Below are 19,576 nucleotides of genomic sequence, written 5' to 3'. Positions count from 1 at the left end.
GGCTTTAAATATTCAGTCAGAGACTTTGTACAGACACTGGGAAGCCCGTCGAGGGTGGGGTGATCGGGCGCAAAAAGTATTAGCAGTAGACAAGCTAGAATAATTTTTCCTCCCTGAGTATGCAGTCTGTAGTGTGGAGAAAGAAGGCCAGTTACCGTCATACTATGGAAACTTCCATTTCGTGGCTCCAATACATCCGCAAACCTGCTTAAGACAAGTGGGGGGAAGTAAGAATTGGCTGGATCATAATCTCTACTGCCTTTTGTGAGACTCCCTCAAAATAACCCTCAGAGAAATGGAGAAGGGAAAATGTAGTCTTCATTACAAGAGAGAGAAAAGCAAAACGGATAGTGTAATAACGATAGCTCACGATTATTGAGAGCTTGCTTGAGCTAGGTGCTGTGTTCAATTCACTGACTCTTTATAACCCTACGCCTAAGTTCTAGAGAAATTTAAAAAGATACCCAAGATCACACGCCTAGTGACAGAAGCTAGGATTGAAACCCAAATGGTTTTACCCCAGGGACTAGGATCTTAAAAGCACTATGGACCTACCTGGGGATGTATTAAGGGAACAAAATAGATTTAGGCAAATTGAGGTTAGTTCCCCTAAATAACGCTGCAGTTACCATCATCTCTGGAGACCTGCAGTTAACCGTTTATTGGCTGGAGACTTTTGAACTGGCCTGAAACTTGTTATCACTGACTGGGGGTGGGGGAGGTTTCTTTTCTCTTTTTTTCTAATGATTGCTGTATTAGTAAAGACTCCAAGGTCCTACTTCAGATGGCATTCTTCTCTGGATTCAAATTACATCATTATCCTTTCTGACTTTCAACCTGATTTGGTAAATGGAATTCTGTAATCCCTTTTACCCCTTGCCTGAATTCAATTTGTTTACCGCCTGACTGAGTTTGGCATTTTCTCCACATATTTTTTATGGTTATGGGTCAAAATCCTAAAATTGTTCTAATGACTTTTCATCACCAAACTGCAGTGTTTTCTTTGGGGGTTTTTTTTGGCTACAATTTGTTTGTATTGGGCACTCTGCTGTTTGCCAACGTGAATGCTTAGGAAGGACTTGAAATTAGCAGATACATTCCTTTGTGCCTTTTTATATTATAGCAAGTAGGACATTTTGAGTTTTTTAAAAAATATATAGGGATAAACAATTTTTATTTGGCTTCCTATTTTGTGCATGTTCAGTTGCTCAGTCGTGTCCAACTCTTTGGGACTCCATGGACTGTAGCCTGCCAAGCTTCTCTGTCCATGGAATTTTCCAGGCAAGAAGACTGGAGTGGATTGCCATTCCTACTCCAGAGGATTTTCCTGACCCAGAGATTGAACCTTAGTTCTTACATCTCCTGTGTTGGCAGGTGGATTCTTTAAAACTCAATGCTTTTCTCAAAAGAAAAAGTGTCTATCAACTATTCCCATCTGCAAGTTGAGTCCTTTAAGGCTTGGTGAAATTGGCTCACCACTGCTTCAGTAGTCCCTACAGAATTGTTTCCAGATCAGTCTCTGTGGAATTGTTTCCATAGAGATGGTTAGAACTAAGAACTCCCAGCTGCATTGGGGTGTGTTTGCTTTTTGTTTTTTTCCTCTTTGTCTTCCTTTCCATCATTTCAGTGCTTTCCTATTATCAGAGGGACCCTGGAGAGGATCTTGTTAGAGGCCAAAATGAGAGAAAAGACGAAAAAGGAGAAGGAAATAAAAGTACCCACAACTCCCAGAGGAAAACAAGACACAGACATGTGATCATGACTACACCAGTAGGAAGAGAACAGGAAAATTCCATGCAGAGCTTGAAAAAAGAAGAAAGAAAATGAAGAGATTGAACTCTTCTGGAGGAGGGAAGACACATTAACTAAAAATTGGCTAAAATAGTTGTTCACATACCCCTACTGCGTTCCGAAATAACATAAAAACAGGATTATAATCTTTGTCTATAGGAAAAGCAAATAAACTAAAAACAACAAACCCACAAATAAGTTTCTAGAAGTGTTTCTAAATGCTTTCTGAGCACTAAATCTGTCGTACTAAGGTTTTGTGAAATGCTTATTCTTTGATTTATATATTAATATATCTACTGTCTTTAGAAAGCAGTGATCTTCTCCATAATAATTCAAAATTATTTCTCAAGACAAAGCTTAATTACACAGTTTACATTCTTGATATTTTGTTTGTTTGTTTCTTCAAATCACCTTAGTGTTTATTCTGGGATGAGGGAAATCAAGAGGTCTCATCCAATTTGAATAATCATACACTAAACAAATTGGGAAAAAGCATCTAGCACACTTTCTCTACTTTTTGAAAATGATTAAAAATGTTGAATATTATTCTGTTCCAGTGGATTGCTGGGAAGAACAGGGAAAACAGCCACAAAAGATAGCTACTTAAGGAATTTAAATCAAATTGTTATACAGAGTCGGACACGACTGAAGTGACTTAGCAGCAGCAACAGCAGCAGCATACTGCTTTTAATATTCCATAAGCACATTGATAACTTAGAGAACATAGTACAGATATCAGACCATTCCCTCCCTTTCCCCACACATGATTTTAAACTTCTGAGTAGTAGTTAAAAGTACATGTTTTCATTATATACATATCAATACATATGCCTCTTAGTGTACAAATAACTGGTTATATTGGGGGTGAAGGCACTTTAACTAATTTTCACCACAGTCTAGCAAAGTTATTCAGAGAAGGCAATGGCACCCCACTCCAGTACTTTTGCCTAGAAAATCCCATGGATGGAGGAGCCTGGTAGGCTGCAGTCCATGGGGTCGCTAGAGTCGGACACGACTGAGTGACTTCACTTTCACTTTTCACTTTCATGCATTGGAGGAGGAAATGGCAACCCACTCCAGTGTTCTTGCTGGAGAATCCCAGGGACGGGGGAGCCTGGTGGGCTGCCGTCTATGGGGTCGCACAGAGTTAGACACGACTGAAGCGACTTAGCAGCAGCAGCAAAGTTATTATTTGTTGAACCAATAAATAGAAGAATCAGAAGATAAAGTAATGCTCCAAACTTTACAAAGAAATTCAATGACAGAATTGTCTTCATAACTAGGGAGTCAGATCGGCCTAGATTCTAACCCTAAGATTTCACACTTACTACAGCTGTTTGATTCTGAGGCAATTAACTTTCCTGAAACTCAGTTTTTGTTGCTGTTCGTGGCCACATCAAGATATGACCTGCGGGATCGCAGTTTCTTGACCAGGGATTGAACCCATCCATGAGAAGGAAATGGCAACCCACTCCAGTATTCTTGCCTAGAGAATCCTATGAAGAGAGGAGCCTGGTGGGCTACTGTTTATGGAGTCACAAAGAGTTGGACACGACTGAATGATTAAGCGAAAAAAAAAAAAAAAATGCACCCTACACTGGGAGTTTTGAGTCTTAATCACTGGGCTGCCAAAGAAGTCCCCTGAATCTTAGTTTCTTAGTGTCTAAAATGAGTTGTTATATAGAGATTAGTAGTTGAGATAATTCCAGTTCTGTCCTGTTTCTTGTCTGTTATGTCATTAATGTGGTCCTTCCTGTAAAACTTACTTCAATAGTGAATTTAGTAGAAAGATTTTGGAAAGTACAATGTCCTAAGCAATGTGTTGCATGGGAGGGAGGGGCAAAAATTATTCCAGGGAAATCTGTAAAATCAGATGAGTACCAAGAATCATCTGTAGACAGACTGAGTGATATTTCACATGTAAATGGGCTTCCCTGGTGGCTCAGCTGGTAAAGAATCCACCTGCAGTGTAGGAGACCTGGGTTCAATTCCTGGGTTGGGAAGATCCCCTGGAGAAGGGAAAGGCTACCCACTCCACTATTCTGGCCTAGAGAATTCCATGGACTGTATAGTTCATGGTGTCGCAAAGAGTCGGACATGACTGAGTGACTTTCACTCACATGTAAATACTGCTGTTTTCCAACATAGGCAGATGTGATTGCTATTAATAAAGTAGAAATTGATTTGAGGGCAGTAGTAAAATCTAGCATTTCAGTATATGTTTCAGTCTACAAAAAATGGCCGACTCTGCTCCTAATGCAGGGGGTCCAGGTTCAAACCCTGGTCAGGGTACTAGATCCTACATGCTGCAACTAAGAGTTCACATGCTGTAACTAAAGATCCTGCATGCTGCAACTAAAAAGGAAAAAGGCCCTGCACGCCCAACTAAGACCTGGCACAACCTAATTAATTTAAAGCAGATAGTATGGAGAGTTCCTGTGTATCCCTCACTGAGTTGCCTCTATTATTAACATCTTGCATTTACTATGATGTGTTTGTTACAACTAATGAACCTAGCTTGGTTCATTATTAACTACACACTTTATATGGGATTTCTTTGGAAGGAATGATGCTGAAGCTGAAACTCCAGTACTTTGGCCACCTCCTGCGAAGAGTTGACTCATTGGAAAAGACTCTGATGCTGGGAGGGATTGGGGACAGGAGGAGAAGGGGATGACCGAGGATGAGATGGCTGGATGGCATCACTGACTCAATGGACGCGAGTCTGAGTGAACTCCAGGAGTTGGTGATGGACAGGGAGGCCCGGTGTGCTGCGATTCATGGGGTCGCAAAGAGTCAGACACGACTGAATGACTGAACTGAACTGAACTGAACACACTTTATATGGGGTTGACTAGTTTTTCCCTAACATCCTTCTGTTCCAGGATCCCATCCTGGATACTACATTAATTAGTCATCATTCTCCTTAGCATTCTCTGTTCCCTTGAGGAATACTCTTCAATTGGGATATCTCTCATGTTTTTGCCATGATTAAATAGGAGTAATGGGTTCTCAGGAGGAAGACCACCGAAGTAAAGTGCCATTTTCATCACATCATATCCAAGGTAGGTGCTGTCAACCTGGCTTATCACTGATGGTGTTACCCTTAATCAAACCTGCGTGAGGCAGTACTTGCCAGATTTCTCCACTGTGAAGTTACTTTTTATCCTCTTATGCTCTACTCTTTGGAAAAGACTCTGATGCTGAGAGGGATTGGGGGCAGGAGGAGAAGGGGACAACAGAGGATGAGATGGCTGGATGGCATCACTGACTCAATGGACGTGAGTCTGAGTGAACTCCAGGAGTTGGTGATGGACAGGGAGGCCTGGCGCTGCAATTCATGGGGTTGCAAAGAGTCGGACACGACTGAGCGACTGAACTGAACTGAACTGATGCTCTACTCTTTTGGAAAAAAGTCACTGAGTGCAGCTCACACTCAAGGGGTATTTAAGCTCCATCTCCTGGAAGGGAGAGTAGCTAGGTAAATTATTTGAAATTATTCTAGGGACTTCCCTGGTGGCCCAGTGGTTAAAAATCCACCTTGCAGTTCAGGGGACATGGGTTCAATCCCTGGTCAGGGAACTAAGATCCCAAATGCCACAGGGCGACTAAGTCTGCGAGCTGCAACCACTGAATGTGCTGAATGTGCAGGCTTAACAGTCCATGCTCCAAGATGAGAGGCTGGCATCATGAGAGGCCCACACACTGCAATGAAGAGCCCCTACTTGTCACAACTAGACAAAGCCCAAGACAAGCAACAAAGACCCAGTGTAGCCAAAAATAAATAAGAACTTGAGTTAAAAATAATTCTATGAGCTTTTCCTTTCATTCATTCTTTCATCTTTATATATATGTCAGTATAGACCCACAGATACTAATTTTATACTTTTGGTTATAATCTACATAACTTATTTTGTTGTTCAAATTGTTCTTTCTTAGGCCACTGGGAGCACTTTCAGGTTGGCTCCTGTATCCCTTTGACATACCCCTATTCTATTTATTTATTTGCTGACTTGTGGGATCCTAGTTCTTTGACCTGGGATCAAACCCATTCTCCCTGCAGTGAAAGTACAGTGTCCCAACCCCCATTGGACTGCCAGGGAAGCCCCCTTATTCTTTTTATTTTTTTGAGACTGTCTTAATTTCTTCTATTAGAAGATGCTGAAGGCTTATCTGGTATTTTCTTTACGTTTGACCTAGAAGTGACCATTTCTCCAGGGAACCCAGTTCCTTTTATTATTGGGGAATGTTATTTAATTTCCACATTCCTCAAATTTCCATTTCCTCTTGTTATTGAAATGTAATCTTATTCCATTGTGATTGAAAGACACACTTTGTATGATTCCAAGCCTTTATATTTATTGAGACTTGTTTTATGACCTAACATATGATCTATTCTGGAAAATACTCCATGTGCACTTGAAAAGGACATGCTGTTTACTGCTATTGGACTCCCAGATCTAGAAAACAAATTAGAGGTGGTTACCAGTGGGAAAAGGAAGTGGGGAGGGCCAATAATTTGGCTGATAAATGGTAGGTCATGATGATAAGAACTGTAGGCTTCAACAGAAAAGTGAAGTTTCCAAAACTATAGGTGTCTGAACATAAATGTAGTTGAGGAAATCAGAATTAGTCTAAAAATATTTTTAACAAAGGCAGTGTTGCAGAGCTTCTATTAAGTCCAGGAAACATGAGTAAAACTAAACACAAAGTAGTTGAGTGCCATGAAACTAATTTAAAAATAGAATTTCCTCCAAATTTTTATTTAAAACTTGTTTTATAATTTGACTTCCTTTTTATAGTTATTTTCTTTTTTTCCAGCAAGTAAGGTGCGTAGTATTCATGTACACTTTGAATGCCAGTCAGTGTTCTGTTACTAAGTATTTACATTTTTAAAGAACTAAGTTGGCATTTATTAGTGAGTAGCATTGTTTTGCGGAGAAGGCAATGGCAACCCACTCCAGTACTCTTGCCTGGAAAATCCCATGGATGGAGGAGACTGGTAGGCTGCAGTCCATGGGATCGTGAGGAGTCGGACACGACTGAGCGACTTCACTTTCACTTTTCACTTTCATGCATTGGAGAAGGAAATGGCAACCCACTCCAGTGTTCTTGCCTGGAGAATCCCAGGGAGCCTGGTGGGCTGCTGTCTATGGGGTCACACAGAGTTGGACATGACTGAAGTGACTTAGCAGCAGCAGTAGCATTGTTTTGAGGCAGCAGTCATAAGCAAAAGCCAAGTGGGTTTTTTTATATTAACAGCTACAGAATACAGGAGTCAACTTTATGTTGTCTGTAGCACAGGAGACTGTAAACAAGCTAAGACTATTATAGAGGGACAAATAAGCATCAACGTTCCCAGGCACACCCATGGGCAGGTTTAATGACTAAACTATTTGAACAAGGGAGGTTTATGATTTCCCTACATTCACATGATAAATGGAACCAAGGTTAGAATTCAGAAAGATGTCTACTGTGTCCTCAGAAACTAACTTGATGGAACTGCAGGGAATATAGTGAGACAGGGGATTGTCAAATGGGATTTTTTTTTTCTGTATTGCTAAGTCACTTCAGTCGTGTCCGACTCTGTGCGACCCCACAGACGGCAGCCCACCAGGCTCCCCCATCCCTGGGATTCTCCAGGCAAGAACACTGGAGTGGGTTGCCATTTCCTTTTCCCAATGCATGAAAGTGAAAAGTGAAAGGGAAGTTGCTCAGTCACGTCCGACTCTTCGCGACCCCATGGACTGCAGCCTCCAGGCTCCTCCGTCCATGGGATTTTCTAGGCAAGAGTACTGGAGTGGGGTGCCACTGTTGTTTATTAAAAGGTTCTATTCATACACTAAATTGATGATTAAAAACTAAAAATGTTTTAAAACATATATGAATAGTTTAGAAATCATATGAATTTAGATTTATGAGGTACCCTCTGGGAGTAATTGATTTCTATTTAAACAGCTTATCTGCTTGCCATTATTAAGGGGCATATAAAGCCATACTAGGGATCCTAATGGAATGTAAGTGAAATTAGAGAAGGATAAATTAATTCTTTGGATCATTTGAAAAGCACCCTGCTGGATAGTGCCCAGAGCTCTGCCTGAAAGCTGCAGCTCAGGACCAGCCATTAGATTGACCAGGATGCCAAAATTTGTGCAAGCCCATTTACTGGGTAAAGAAAGGCAAGTTGCTTAAACTTTACCTGCCTCAAATTTTCTCTCAGCAATTCAGGAGGAAGTTAAGCCTGCCCTTTTCTTTTCTTCTTTTGGAAAGATATACCCATCTTCTTGGGGCTTCCCACATGGCACTAGTGGTAAAGAACCTGCCTGCCAATGCAGAAGACATGAGAGACTCAGGTTTGATCCCGAGTGGGAAATATCCCTTGGAGGAGGGCATGGCAATCCATTCCAGTATTCTTGCCTGGAGAAGCAGAGCCTGGTGGGCTACAATCCATGGGATTGCAGAGTTGGGCATGACTGAAGCAGCTTAGCAGTCATACACTCATGTTCTTGGATTAAAAGAAGATCTTTAAAATGATTTTACAACTCAAGGTAATCCACAGATTCAACACAATTCCCATCAAATAAGTCTGCATTTTTCTTAAAGAAATGAAACCAAAATTAATTTTAAGGAGAGAGAGAGAGAGAAAAAAGACATCTTCAAAAACAAACTCTAGATTAGACTCTCAGAGTAGAGGCATATGGCTCATTCATGAGACTCTCTCCTCTCCCTGGTACCTAGCTTTGGAATTGGCCTGCCACATAGTAGCTGTTGAACTGAATTTTGAATTTCTTCTTTTTTTTTAACATTTAAAAAAATTTTATATTGGAGCATAGTTGATTAACAATGTTGTGTTAGTTTCAAGTGTATGGCTAAGTGATTCAGTTATACATATACATATATTTATTCTTTTTCAAATTGTTTTCCCATTTAGGTTATTACAGAATACTTTTATTTATTTATTTATTTATGGCTGAGCTGGGTCTTCCTTGCTGTACAAGGGCTTTCTCTAGTTACGGAGAGTGGGGGCTACTCTCCAGCTGCAGTGTGATGGCTTCTCATTGTGGTGGCTTCTCTTGTGGAGCCCAGGCTCTAGAGTGTGCAGGCTTCAGTAGTGGCAGTGTGTGTTGACTCAGTAGTTGTGGCCCATGAGCTTATTAGTTGCATCTTGGCATGTGGGATCTTCCCAGACCAGGGATCAAATCGGCATCCTCTGCTTTGCAAGGCAGATTCCTAACCACTGGCCCACCTGGAAAGCCTGTATTATGGAATATTGAGCAGTGTTCTCTGTGCTGTACAGTAGGTCCTTGTAGGTTATCTATTAAAAAAAATTTTTTTTAAAAGTTTAATTGGAGGATAATTGCTTTACAATCTTGTGTTGGTTTCTGCTGTACAACCATATTAATCAGCTATAAGTCTACATATATCTGCTCCTTCATGAACATTGACTCCAGCAGATCTCGATAGCCTCATCTCTGCAATCTCCTTTCCTCTTGCATATCTATTTCTATATCAAATTGCTTGGCCTGGGATTAATCTATGCACTCTACCCAAAATGCCTTTCCCACCTATGGAACCGCTGGATAGTTGTGTGTGTGTGTGTATTTTTGGACTCACTCAAATGTCATCTCTGGATGATAGCTCTGGGAGCTCATTTCTGGAGCTCCCTCTGACTGTCTCCTGGGAAGAGTTATTGCTCTCTCCTTGTGTTCCTAAGCATTTTATATATATCTTTTCCTTTTGTATTTTACATTTTATAATTTTTACATTGGTCTCCTCACTGGCTAGAATTCCTTGCTAAAAATTATGATTAAAAACTGTATCTTAAATATTAATACTATTATTGCTAGGAGGTCAAAAAGTGCAGACTTACCCAAGTTTCTTGAAAGGGTTCCAAAGGCACAAACTTGTAGCTATAAAATAAATTAGTTCTTGGAATGTCATGTGCAGCATTGTGACCATAGTTAATAATAATGTACTGAATATTTGAAAGTTGCTAAGAGACTAGATCTTCAAATTCCACCACACGGAGAAAAAAAAACAAACCCTTTTTTTGTAACTATGTTTGGTGATAGATTAACTAGACTTTTTGTGGTAGGTCATTTCCTAATATATACGAATATTGGATCGTTATATTGTAAACCTGAAAGTAATATATCAGTTATGCCTAAAAAAAAGGCAGAAAAAAGTAGGCAATTTGGCAAGAAAGTTAAGCAAAACCCTTGTATAATAAACAAAAGAAAAAGAAAACAACTCTGTAGACCTGGGAGCTGCCTAGCCATTGTTTATCCTCATCTCCTTGAGAACACGAGATACATGTTAGGATGGGTTAATTTCTTTTATATTTAAGCAAAACACCCCATAGTTTGCTGAGTTTTTTAAAAGTTCTGTAACTTTGAGAGAGAGGAATTCTTCCCTACCTATGACAAAATCCATGCTTTCTAGTAAAAGCAAAGGAAATACCCAGAATGTGAACAGTTTATCTCCACAGCATGAAGATACAGAAGATTCTTCACACCCGCCACACCATTTTTGTATATTTTATAGGTTTTAAGTAAAGAGAAAGTATTATTCTTATAATAAAAAGCTTAATTTTAACATATCTATATCATAAACTCTAAAAAGCCTCCAATTGCAGATTTATAAAATAACACAAAATTAAAACATGAGGTTCCTTTGACTATGTTAAGTCCAAAAAAAGTTATTGCTGATTTGCATGGTTATGATTCATTTTTTTGATTTTCCAAGTTTTTTATGATGGGCATTTTTTTATATAATTAGAAAAAATGCATCATTTTAAAAGGGCAGTAATATTCATTGGTAAACTATCAGCAACATATATGCTCTTTAGAAGTTTTGCATACTTCACTAACAACATAGTTTATGCTAGTTTTGGCTACTCTAAGAATATAGCTATGTTAAGCACATGAACACTATGAAAAGAAAATATTCTATTCATCCAGTATTTTAAAGCAAATTCAATCTAGAGGCTTAAAATAAATCAAAGGATTACTTATCTTTAAATGCGGGTGTATTAGAATTGACTTTGTACTTGGAAATGTTAGTTGTTTCTTTGCATCAAGTAAAACATTAACTTTTTGATTTTTTTGTAGCAATAAAAGGGAAAGCAGTCTACAAACAGTTTTGAGAGTTTGCAGAAACAGCTTACAAAGAAAATGAAGCTCCCTATTTTCATAGCAGATGCATTCACAACAAAAGCATTTCGTGGGAATCCGGCTGCTGTTTGCCTCCTAGAAAATGTAAGTAGTATTTTGCTTTGAAGTACAGTGCCTGAAATCCTAGATGCTTGTAGAACCACGTTTTTCTTAAAAAAAAAAAAGAAAAGAAAAAAATCAGACCCACTTGTTCGTTTACCTTCCTGGGTTGTGTTCTCTGTCAAATGGTATCAACAATGTTCATGTCTGCAAGTTGATTTTAACCAAATTATATGATAAGACTGCTTATATCTAGATGGATGGGCATGTCTAGAAAATTAAGGTTTATGTAAAGAAGAACTAGAGCCAATTAAAAAAAAAATACCAAAAACAGGAGTAGGTGGCACTTCCCTGGTGGTTCACTGGTTAAGACTTCCACCGCAGGGGGCACAGATTCTATTCCTAGACCAAAAAAAAAAAAAAGAAAACTCATCCATTAATGTAGCCACTGGATTTTCATTTAATGAGCACCAAATGTGGAAGACAATGAAATTAGATGAGTTTTATGTGACTGAATATGGCTGATACTACATTTAGCATAAAAGATTCTAGCTGTATATTTTTAACCTTACCTATAGTTCAGACAATTAGAAATTCTTTTCTGGACCAAAAAGATGAGACATTTTGCAAGGAATTAAGTAATTTAGTAGAAAGATAGAAAGGAATTAAGCTCTAACATAGTGAGAACTCAGTTTACTGAAAATCTCAATTTAAAAATGGCTCTTTGAGGACTTCCCTGGTGGTCCAGTGATTAAGACTCCAGCTTTCACTGTAGGGGACATGGGTTGAGTCACTAGTTGGGAGAGTTCCACATGCTACATGGTGCAATGAAGGGGGGAAAAAGGCTCTCTGGTTAGATAAGTATTAACAGAATAGTTAAATATTCCTTGACCTTAGCTGCTTTGTGTTGTTACCTGGGTAGTAGGAAACAAGTCAATGTACCCTTCCACTCAGAGCAGTTAGTACAAGAGTAGAGTATCTGAGAATTATGTCAACTACGCAGTAAGCAGTTGATGATCTTGAGTAAGTCTTATTAAGTTGGGGCCTTCAAGGGCAGTAAACATCAAGCTGGTTGCAGATTAAAATCACCTGAGGTGGTTTAAAAATTCCTGTGCCCAACCAGTCACAACAGACTCTCTGGGGGGTGAGACCCAAGCAGCACTGGTTTTTAAAGCTCCCCAGGTGACTCTAGTGTAAATCAACATGGAGAATAGCTGCAGTTTTACTGAGACCGGTGAATGTTGTTAATAGAGTCCTTATATATTTTATTTTCTCCCTCAAATAAAGCAGCAATATGGTAATCAAAGTCCCCATCTTACCTTAACAATGCATTCATTATGCAGCCCTGTGGCTGGCATTTTCCAACCACACAGTGCAGAAAGTAATAACATTAATAGACTTTATCAAGTAACATAAGAACTTGGGAGTAATAGTGAGAGAATAGCTAACAGCAGGATTCTAAATCCTGAACTTCCTTTAGAAGCAATGTGACACGCACAGCTTCACATCAAGGGCTTGTGGAATTGACTAAATCTACTTGTCAAAAGTCTTAGTGTAAAAAAAAAGCCTTAGTGTATTTATCCCGTATTCCCATGTAATATTCTAGAAGAGTTTTGAAAAAAGTTTTAAGTGATTTATGCACTCAGTTTTTACCAGGAATTAATATTATTCCTCAATGTATTCCTTCTCACCTCTAGTACATTCACTAAACTCCAGACTTAGGATCTCTCTCTCTCTCTTTCACTCTCTATTAAAATATATTTTGCATGTTATTTATATATTTGGAAAAACTAGGAAATACAAATTTAAATAAAAAACTTAGCATAGTTCAAAGCAATATGCTTCAGTATGAAAGGAAGAAAAGGAAGTCTGCGATCAGGAATGCTCTCTAGAGTCTCTGAGTTCATTTCTGTGCCTTAGACCTGTGAGATGAGGCTGGTTTGATGGCCAGTCCAGGACAACTGAACAGGTATTTAAAGATTGGTTTGCTAGTTTTCTGTAGACTTGAGGATCTCCTTTCCTGAAGGTTAACTTAGCACTTTCTCCAGTGCATAATCAATAAACATTAAAATGAAATGAAAGGAGAAACTGTTGTTCCGCCCTTTGAATTTTTTTACCCACAGCTAGAGACAGCGGGCACTTGAAGCACCTAGAAAGAACACAGGTGAACTCAGGAAATATCAGAGACAGATAAGGACTAAGCCTTATAATGCTGCCCACAACTCAGTAGGCATTTAGCCTGTCGTTACGTATTCTACAAATGTTTGTTGACACCTGCTGTGGGCCAGGCTCTGGGTCAGGGACGGGAGGTACCGAGACCGATAAGTCTGCCTGTCCTTGAGATGCTCAGAGTCTAGCAGGGGAAACAGACGCATAAACCTGATCATTTTCCCGTAGTCACCACAGAGGCCGAAAGACCAGGTACTAGGTCCCCTGGGGACCAGAGCATGGAGCAACTTGCATTTTTATGGGTGAGAAAATACTTCAGATTTTAAGTTCAGGGTTTCAAAGGAATATTCTTTTTCATTGTGTTTTGTTTAAAATTATTTAAAATTTGACTGAGATGATACTATGAAAAACTTGGTAGACAGATTAAAGACTAGATAATTGTACTTTGAACTTTTAAAATACTTGATAAGAGACTGCTGGAAGAAAAGGAAAAGTTTCTGGGTAACAACATTCCCAGAACTTCTACAATATTCTCAAGTGTTTTGTCATGGCCCTTCTAGATAAGTCTATTTTTCAAATCTTCACTTGAGGAACACTGTGAAAGTGAAGTGAAAGTGTTAGTGGCTCAGCCATGTCCGACTTTTTGCGACCCCATGAACTATAGCCCTCCAGGCTCCTCTGTCCATGAAATTCTCCAGGCAAGAATACTGAAGTGGGTAGTCATTCCCTTCTCCAGGGTATCTTCGAATCCAGGGATCAAACCCAGGTCTCCTGCATTGAAGGCAGATTCTTTACTGTCTGAGCCACCAGGGAAGCCCTAGACAAGTCAATTTTTTAAATCTTCACATGAGCAACACTGTGTATTAGGTGAAAGCAAAAACAGATTAAGGGCTAAATGTAAGTAATATGAAACAGATATTTGAAAAAAATATTTAAAACTTCAAAAGCTGATGGCTGTTCTCAGATGCCTGACAATTTTACAGTAATGACTATATGTGGTGGTTTAGTCGCTAAGTGTCTGACTCTTGCAACTCTGTAGCCTGCCAGGCTCCTTTGTCCATGGGATTCTACAGGCAAGAATACTGGAGTGAGTTTTCACTTAGACATAGAAAGTGTATAAAAACAATATTTTAAAAAATGAAATAGATACATTAGAATGACAGCTGTGTTAAAAGCTATAGGAATTCCTGATCAGCTATTCGAATAGGTTATCGGGCTGTGGTCATGATAAGAGGTGGTTTATTTTCCTGTAAACCTGCTTTACTAATTAGTGAAAATAACATACCAACAAAAGTAAGGAGCCCATATTTATTCTCCCTCATATTCTAACAAAACCTTAAGATTTTGCGTGTGTGTGTGTGTGTGTGTGTGTGTGTATGTATATATATGTGTGTGTGCTTTTAGGGCAGAGCTTCTCAAATGTGTAATTAACCTTTTGGACTGGGAAGTTCTTTACTGTGTGAGATGTCATGTCTGTTGTAAAATGTTTGGCAGGTCCTGGGCTTTGACCCACTAAATGACAGTAGTCTTCCCCTACTCCCCGAGCCATGACAATCAAAAATTGCCCCCAGTTGAGAACCATTGTTTCAAAAGATACCTTCTCTAAAGAGAGGTTTATTCTGGAGTTTTCCTGTTTAAATTATCCATAAAAACAACTTCAAGGCCCAGTGTATACATTTATTCCATTTCAACTGGCATTTCCTGGCTATCTACCATGAGCAGGACACTGCTAGGATCAAATGGGATGCTCATAGATGTGCATTTTTATTCTTTTAAACACTAATAATCATTTCCAGTGACAGCAAGGAGGATTGGCTTCACACTTTTAAGTAGGAAAGCTTAGTTTTAGTTCTTAAATTACTTGCTTTTCTGGTTTTCCTGGGTCAAGTTAGGTATAACCAAAAGCCACTTTTATAGCTTGGTAAGTTATGTATTTAAATGAAAAAAGGTGTGAACTCAATCCTGAGTTCAATCCATGCTTTAACTCACATGCAGTGGCCATTTCCACACTTGGCATCCTTTCTTAGGATTACTGACTCAGTGTGACCAGACTAGGTCAGAGACTCCTGGGGTTTCTAGAGAGTTGCAACCTTGTATCTCAGTTTTATGCTCAGAAGAAGGTTGCAGAGTGCAGAGAAGATTCTTCCAGGACACTGAAGCGTTTTTTTTTGCCAAGTATTTGAAGAAAGAGAGCAATGCAAAGGAAGAGGAAATGCTAGTGTGGTGATCTCTGCTTCCCAAGTATCCTGACTGACTTCTAGAACAAAACTCTCAGCTGGGGGCAGTGATTTCAGGCACGTTCAGCCAGACACATACTGTGTTAATTAGTTTTCATATTTCATTTCACCCTCACAACCACTTTATGAGTAGGTTTTATTATTAATCCCCATTTTACAGATGAGAAGACAGAAGCAGAGAAAGGTTAAGCAGTTTATCTAAGTGGCTGACTTCAGAATCCCACCCCACGTCTGCCTGACTGCAGGGTCCATGCTTTTAACCCACTATATTCACTACTGGTGCTTCCCAGGTGGCACAGTGGTAAAGAATCTGCCTGCCAATGCAGAAGACGCAAGAGACGCGGGTTTGATCCCTGGGTCAGGAAGATCTTCTGGAGGAGGAAATGGCAACCCACTCTAGTATTCTTGCCTGGAAAATTCTATGGTCAGAAGAACCTGTCAGGCTACAGTCCACGGGGTCACAAAGAGTGAGACACGACTGAGCATGCACACGCACTCACTACTTGCGTATTCACTGCTAGATATTCTCCCACAGCGCCCCTTCCCAGCTGGTAACATGCATCAGCCTTATAATTCACTCAACGCCTGTCTTCCTCACTTCTGGACATTCTATGAGATCTTAATCTATTCTGACTTGTTCCAACATCCAGGGCCTGGCACATGGGAGACATTAAATATCTGTTGAGTGAAAGTGGAAATAGTATAATCAATTGTATTATGCAGAATCTTCTTCTAGGAGTTCTAGTCGAAGAAGCCAACAGTTATTTATTTATTTATTTTTTAGTTTATTTTTGGCTGTACTGTGTCTTTATTGCTGTAAGCAGACTTTCTCTAGTTGTAGTGAGCTGGGGCTGGCTACTCTCTAGTTGCGGTACCTGGGCTTTTCATTGAGGTGGCTTATCTTGTTGCAGAGCACAGGCTCTAGGTGCAAGGGCTTCAGTAGTTGTGGCTTTCTTGCTGCATGGCGTGTAGAATCTTCCTGGACCAGAGGTTGAACCTGTGTTCCCTGCATTGGCAGGTGAATTCTTATCCACTGCGCCACTGGGGAAGTCTTGGCCAACGATTATGGATCTTTTGTTTTCTCTGATGGGATGGGATGGGCAGGGCATGCAATGCAAGTATGTGCTTTAGGTTCTATGATGGAGCTGTAGAGACAAGGCATATAAGATTCATTGTTCAGTCGCTAACTCATGTCTGACTCTGCGTCCCCATGAACTGCAGCATGCCAGGCTTCTCTGTCCTTCAGTCTCTCCCAGAGTTTGCTCAAATTCATCTCCATTGAGTCGATGATGCTATCTAACCATCTCATCCTCTGTCATCTCCTCCTCCTGCCCTCAGTCTTACCCAGCGTCAGGGTCTTTTCCAACAAGTCGGCTCTTCACATCAGGTGGCCAAAGTATTTAGGAACAACTGAAGATGACTTGCAGCTTGAGTGCTGCATTGTGTGGATATAACTTTGCAATCGGAAACCCAGTGTCTCAGAAGGAATCTCCTGTTTCTTCCTGAATGATTTAGAACTTTCTACATCCAAGTGCTTTTCCTTTGCTAGAAAGAAAGCAGAGGGACAAATGAACAGACGGAGAGCAAGACTGTCCTGTTTAGGCTGTCATATTTCTAAACTGCCACAAGGTGGGAGTATTTTAAAACTTTACTGTGATTTTTTGATTATTAATCTTTTGCGAGCTGTATGGTTGATAGAACATCAGTGTCCCAACACAGTGCATTGCAACTCAGAAAAACAAACATGGCTCTCTTTTTACTGCTGGAAACTTGACTCTTGTGAGATTGGCAAAGAGAAATGGATATTAAAGCAAGAGAATTAACAGTTATTGGTTCAGCTTGTAACTATTGTGTGTTACATTTGAAAATAAGCTTATAGTGTAAAATGGAAACATTTTATATTTTTGGTTCCAATACAACATTTTTGTATTGGAACCAAACTTCAGTATTGTTAATGAATGTAGTCTCATTCTTTTTTTTTCCCCTAAAGCTCTCCAAGTTGAAGCAATGTTAATCTTCTCATGATTCACCATTATTTTGCTCTTTGGTTCCAGTGTAGAAATTCAGCCACTTGGTGGTGCATACTGAGGGCTGCGACTACCAAACTTTTTATTGTCTCTGGCACCTCCGGCAAATAGCAGATGTATTTTCAGTGTCCTGGGACAGAAATTAAAATTGTAGCTGGTGAAATATACCAAACCAGAGAGGATTAGAGAGCTGATGGTCACTGGAGTGTGTGTTTTAACTGGTGTGCAAAAAAGCCCATTTGCAAAGGAATCTACTACCAAAAGATGGTGATCTTGGCTAAAATGTGAAACTCTTTAATACTTTTAGAAACTCTGGTCCTAAAGGTCGAGGGAAGCAATAGGCAAAGAAAGGAAGGACAAGGATAGGAAGTTTGGCCAAATTAGATAGAGGAAGGACTGGCAAGCACTCAGGTTCCTGCAGTCAAGGAGACAAGTCCATGTTTTTCTTCATCAGCCCTTCAGTTACCTTTGAAGCTGATGATTGCAGACTCAGCCCTAGGAAATTAAATGGCTCCCAGTTTCATTAAGGTGTTATATGCATGGGCAGGTAGGCCAGTTTCCATGGAGAACATTCTACAAACCATGGAAAAGCAACTTGAGCTCACTTCTGAACATTGTCTTGTCGGCCCCAGCAGCACTCAATCTCCTCTACTCAGGTAGGACTTCTCACTCCCTAGCCCCACAGGTGTCCACAGGTGTGACATGTGCTCATTCCACTTCATTCCTACCATCCTAATTCTCCTTACCTCAACTTGCAGAATCCTAGAGAATCAAAGATATAACAGGAGGAGAGCAAAGTGAAGTCAAGTGACTTGCCCAAGAAGCATCTCTAATTCAAAACTTTTGCCCAGTTTTTCCTGTCCAGCTCACCCAAATCTGACCTTTTGCTAGGTCCGGCTTAAGTCCTCACCTTTAAAGTCCTAGGGAACTTAATGTTAAAATCCATATATCTCAGTTACTACTCTTTGGTGTGGCCTACTGCTGCTTTCTGTATCTGTCTTGACTCCTCAGCTGACAGGCTAAGGCTCTTGAACCCAGGGCCAGCTCTTATACATCAGGGCTCCCCAATCGTTAATGTGCACACAGATCATCTGGTTTCTGATTAAGATGGAGATTCTGATTCAGAAGGTCTGGGGTGGGGCTTGAGACTCTACATTTCTGACCAATTCCCTTGAAAGTGGTGCTGATGCTGCTGGCTCAGCACAGCATGGGTAATTGATTGATGGCTCCTTTTCCTCAGAAATGTTGCAGAAGTCCATTTTATTTTATAGAAATTGGTTTTTCTGCCTGTAGCACGTTGAAGGGATAATAATAGTTTCTTTGTTATGGGGAGGTAGTGCAGTATGTCAAGTTAAAGCACTGACTTTGAGCCACTCAAAATAAAAAGGTAACATTTTTCAAGTACTTAACTATGTGTTGGGCACTCTGATGAGTGCTTTATATGCATTATTGGATTAAATCTTTTGAAAGAAAAATGGTAAGTAAAAAACAAACAAAAACTCATTGTGTTCTGTTTCGGTTTTCAGAAAATAAGTATCAATTTCTTAAGTGATTTCTCTTTCTGTAGGGCTACAGAGTTTCTACACATTTTGAATACAGTGCTCTTTTAAGAAAAGCTTAGTAAGTCTCCTGTGAGGATTTTTACATCAGCTGATAGTTAAGAATTTATGACTAATTTTTTGTAACTGCTGTTTTGTGTCTTATATGCCTTTTCTCAATACATAAACTTTAATAGGTAAACATCTTTGTAATGTTGTATGAGTACACAGAAAAAGAGTTCGAATCAACTAAAAGACAAGGATGTTTAACTTGGCGTAACTCAAATAAGTAAATTCTGAACTTATTAGAATAAAGTTTCAATTCTTATTTCTGGGTTTCAGAAGCTCAAGAATAATAATTTTGGCAAAGGCAAAGATGCGTTTATCTTGAGATTTCTTTTTTTATAATTAATTTTTATTGGAATATAGTTAATATCTTGAGATGTCTTTAGAATTCAGAATATAAGTAGTGAGCATCTTGTTGATTAAAAAAATTGATTTTCATTCTCAAAAAGAAAATCTATACTTTGACTCATTTTTTTCCTTGAGTTAAGAGGAATGTGTGTATGTGTATAGGTATGTATATATGTTAGGACATTACA

The 19,576-nt window shown here is 39.5% G+C and overlaps 1 protein-coding gene and 1 long non-coding RNA gene across 12 annotated transcripts in view; one reads left to right on the top strand and one right to left on the bottom strand.

Annotated features, from left to right (window-relative positions):
• Nucleotides 1-19,576, top strand: part of PBLD (phenazine biosynthesis like protein domain containing) — a 37,637-nt gene that overhangs the window by 1,926 nt on the left and 16,135 nt on the right. For 6 of the 11 annotated variants that reach the window (XM_055591165.1, XM_055591177.1, XM_055591125.1 and 3 more), the window contains exon 2: nt 10,902-11,048. In XM_055591165.1, the coding sequence (XP_055447140.1) occupies nt 10,965-11,048 (84 nt within the window). In that variant the 5' untranslated portion in view covers nt 10,902-10,964. Of the gene's footprint in view, nt 1-4,676; nt 4,857-10,901; nt 11,049-17,982; nt 18,093-18,656; nt 18,914-19,576 lie in introns of those variants that run through there. The other 5 variants (XM_055591154.1, XM_055591142.1, XM_055591185.1 and 2 more) reach the window with 5 other exon arrangements.
• LOC129659626 (uncharacterized) lies at nt 8,982-12,132 on the bottom strand. Its single transcript, XR_008718156.1, has 3 exons — nt 11,918-12,132; nt 9,662-9,701; nt 8,982-9,106 (listed from the first exon to the last, which is right to left on the bottom strand). It is a non-coding gene; the product is annotated as an uncharacterized LOC129659626 (long non-coding RNA).

This window comes from Bubalus kerabau, chromosome 1, assembly GCF_029407905.1.
Source record: "Bubalus kerabau isolate K-KA32 ecotype Philippines breed swamp buffalo chromosome 1, PCC_UOA_SB_1v2, whole genome shotgun sequence".
Lineage (NCBI taxonomy): Eukaryota > Metazoa > Chordata > Mammalia > Artiodactyla > Bovidae > Bubalus > Bubalus kerabau.
Note: the sequence above shows the minus strand (reverse complement) of the source record. Positions and strands in the feature narration are given on the sequence as shown.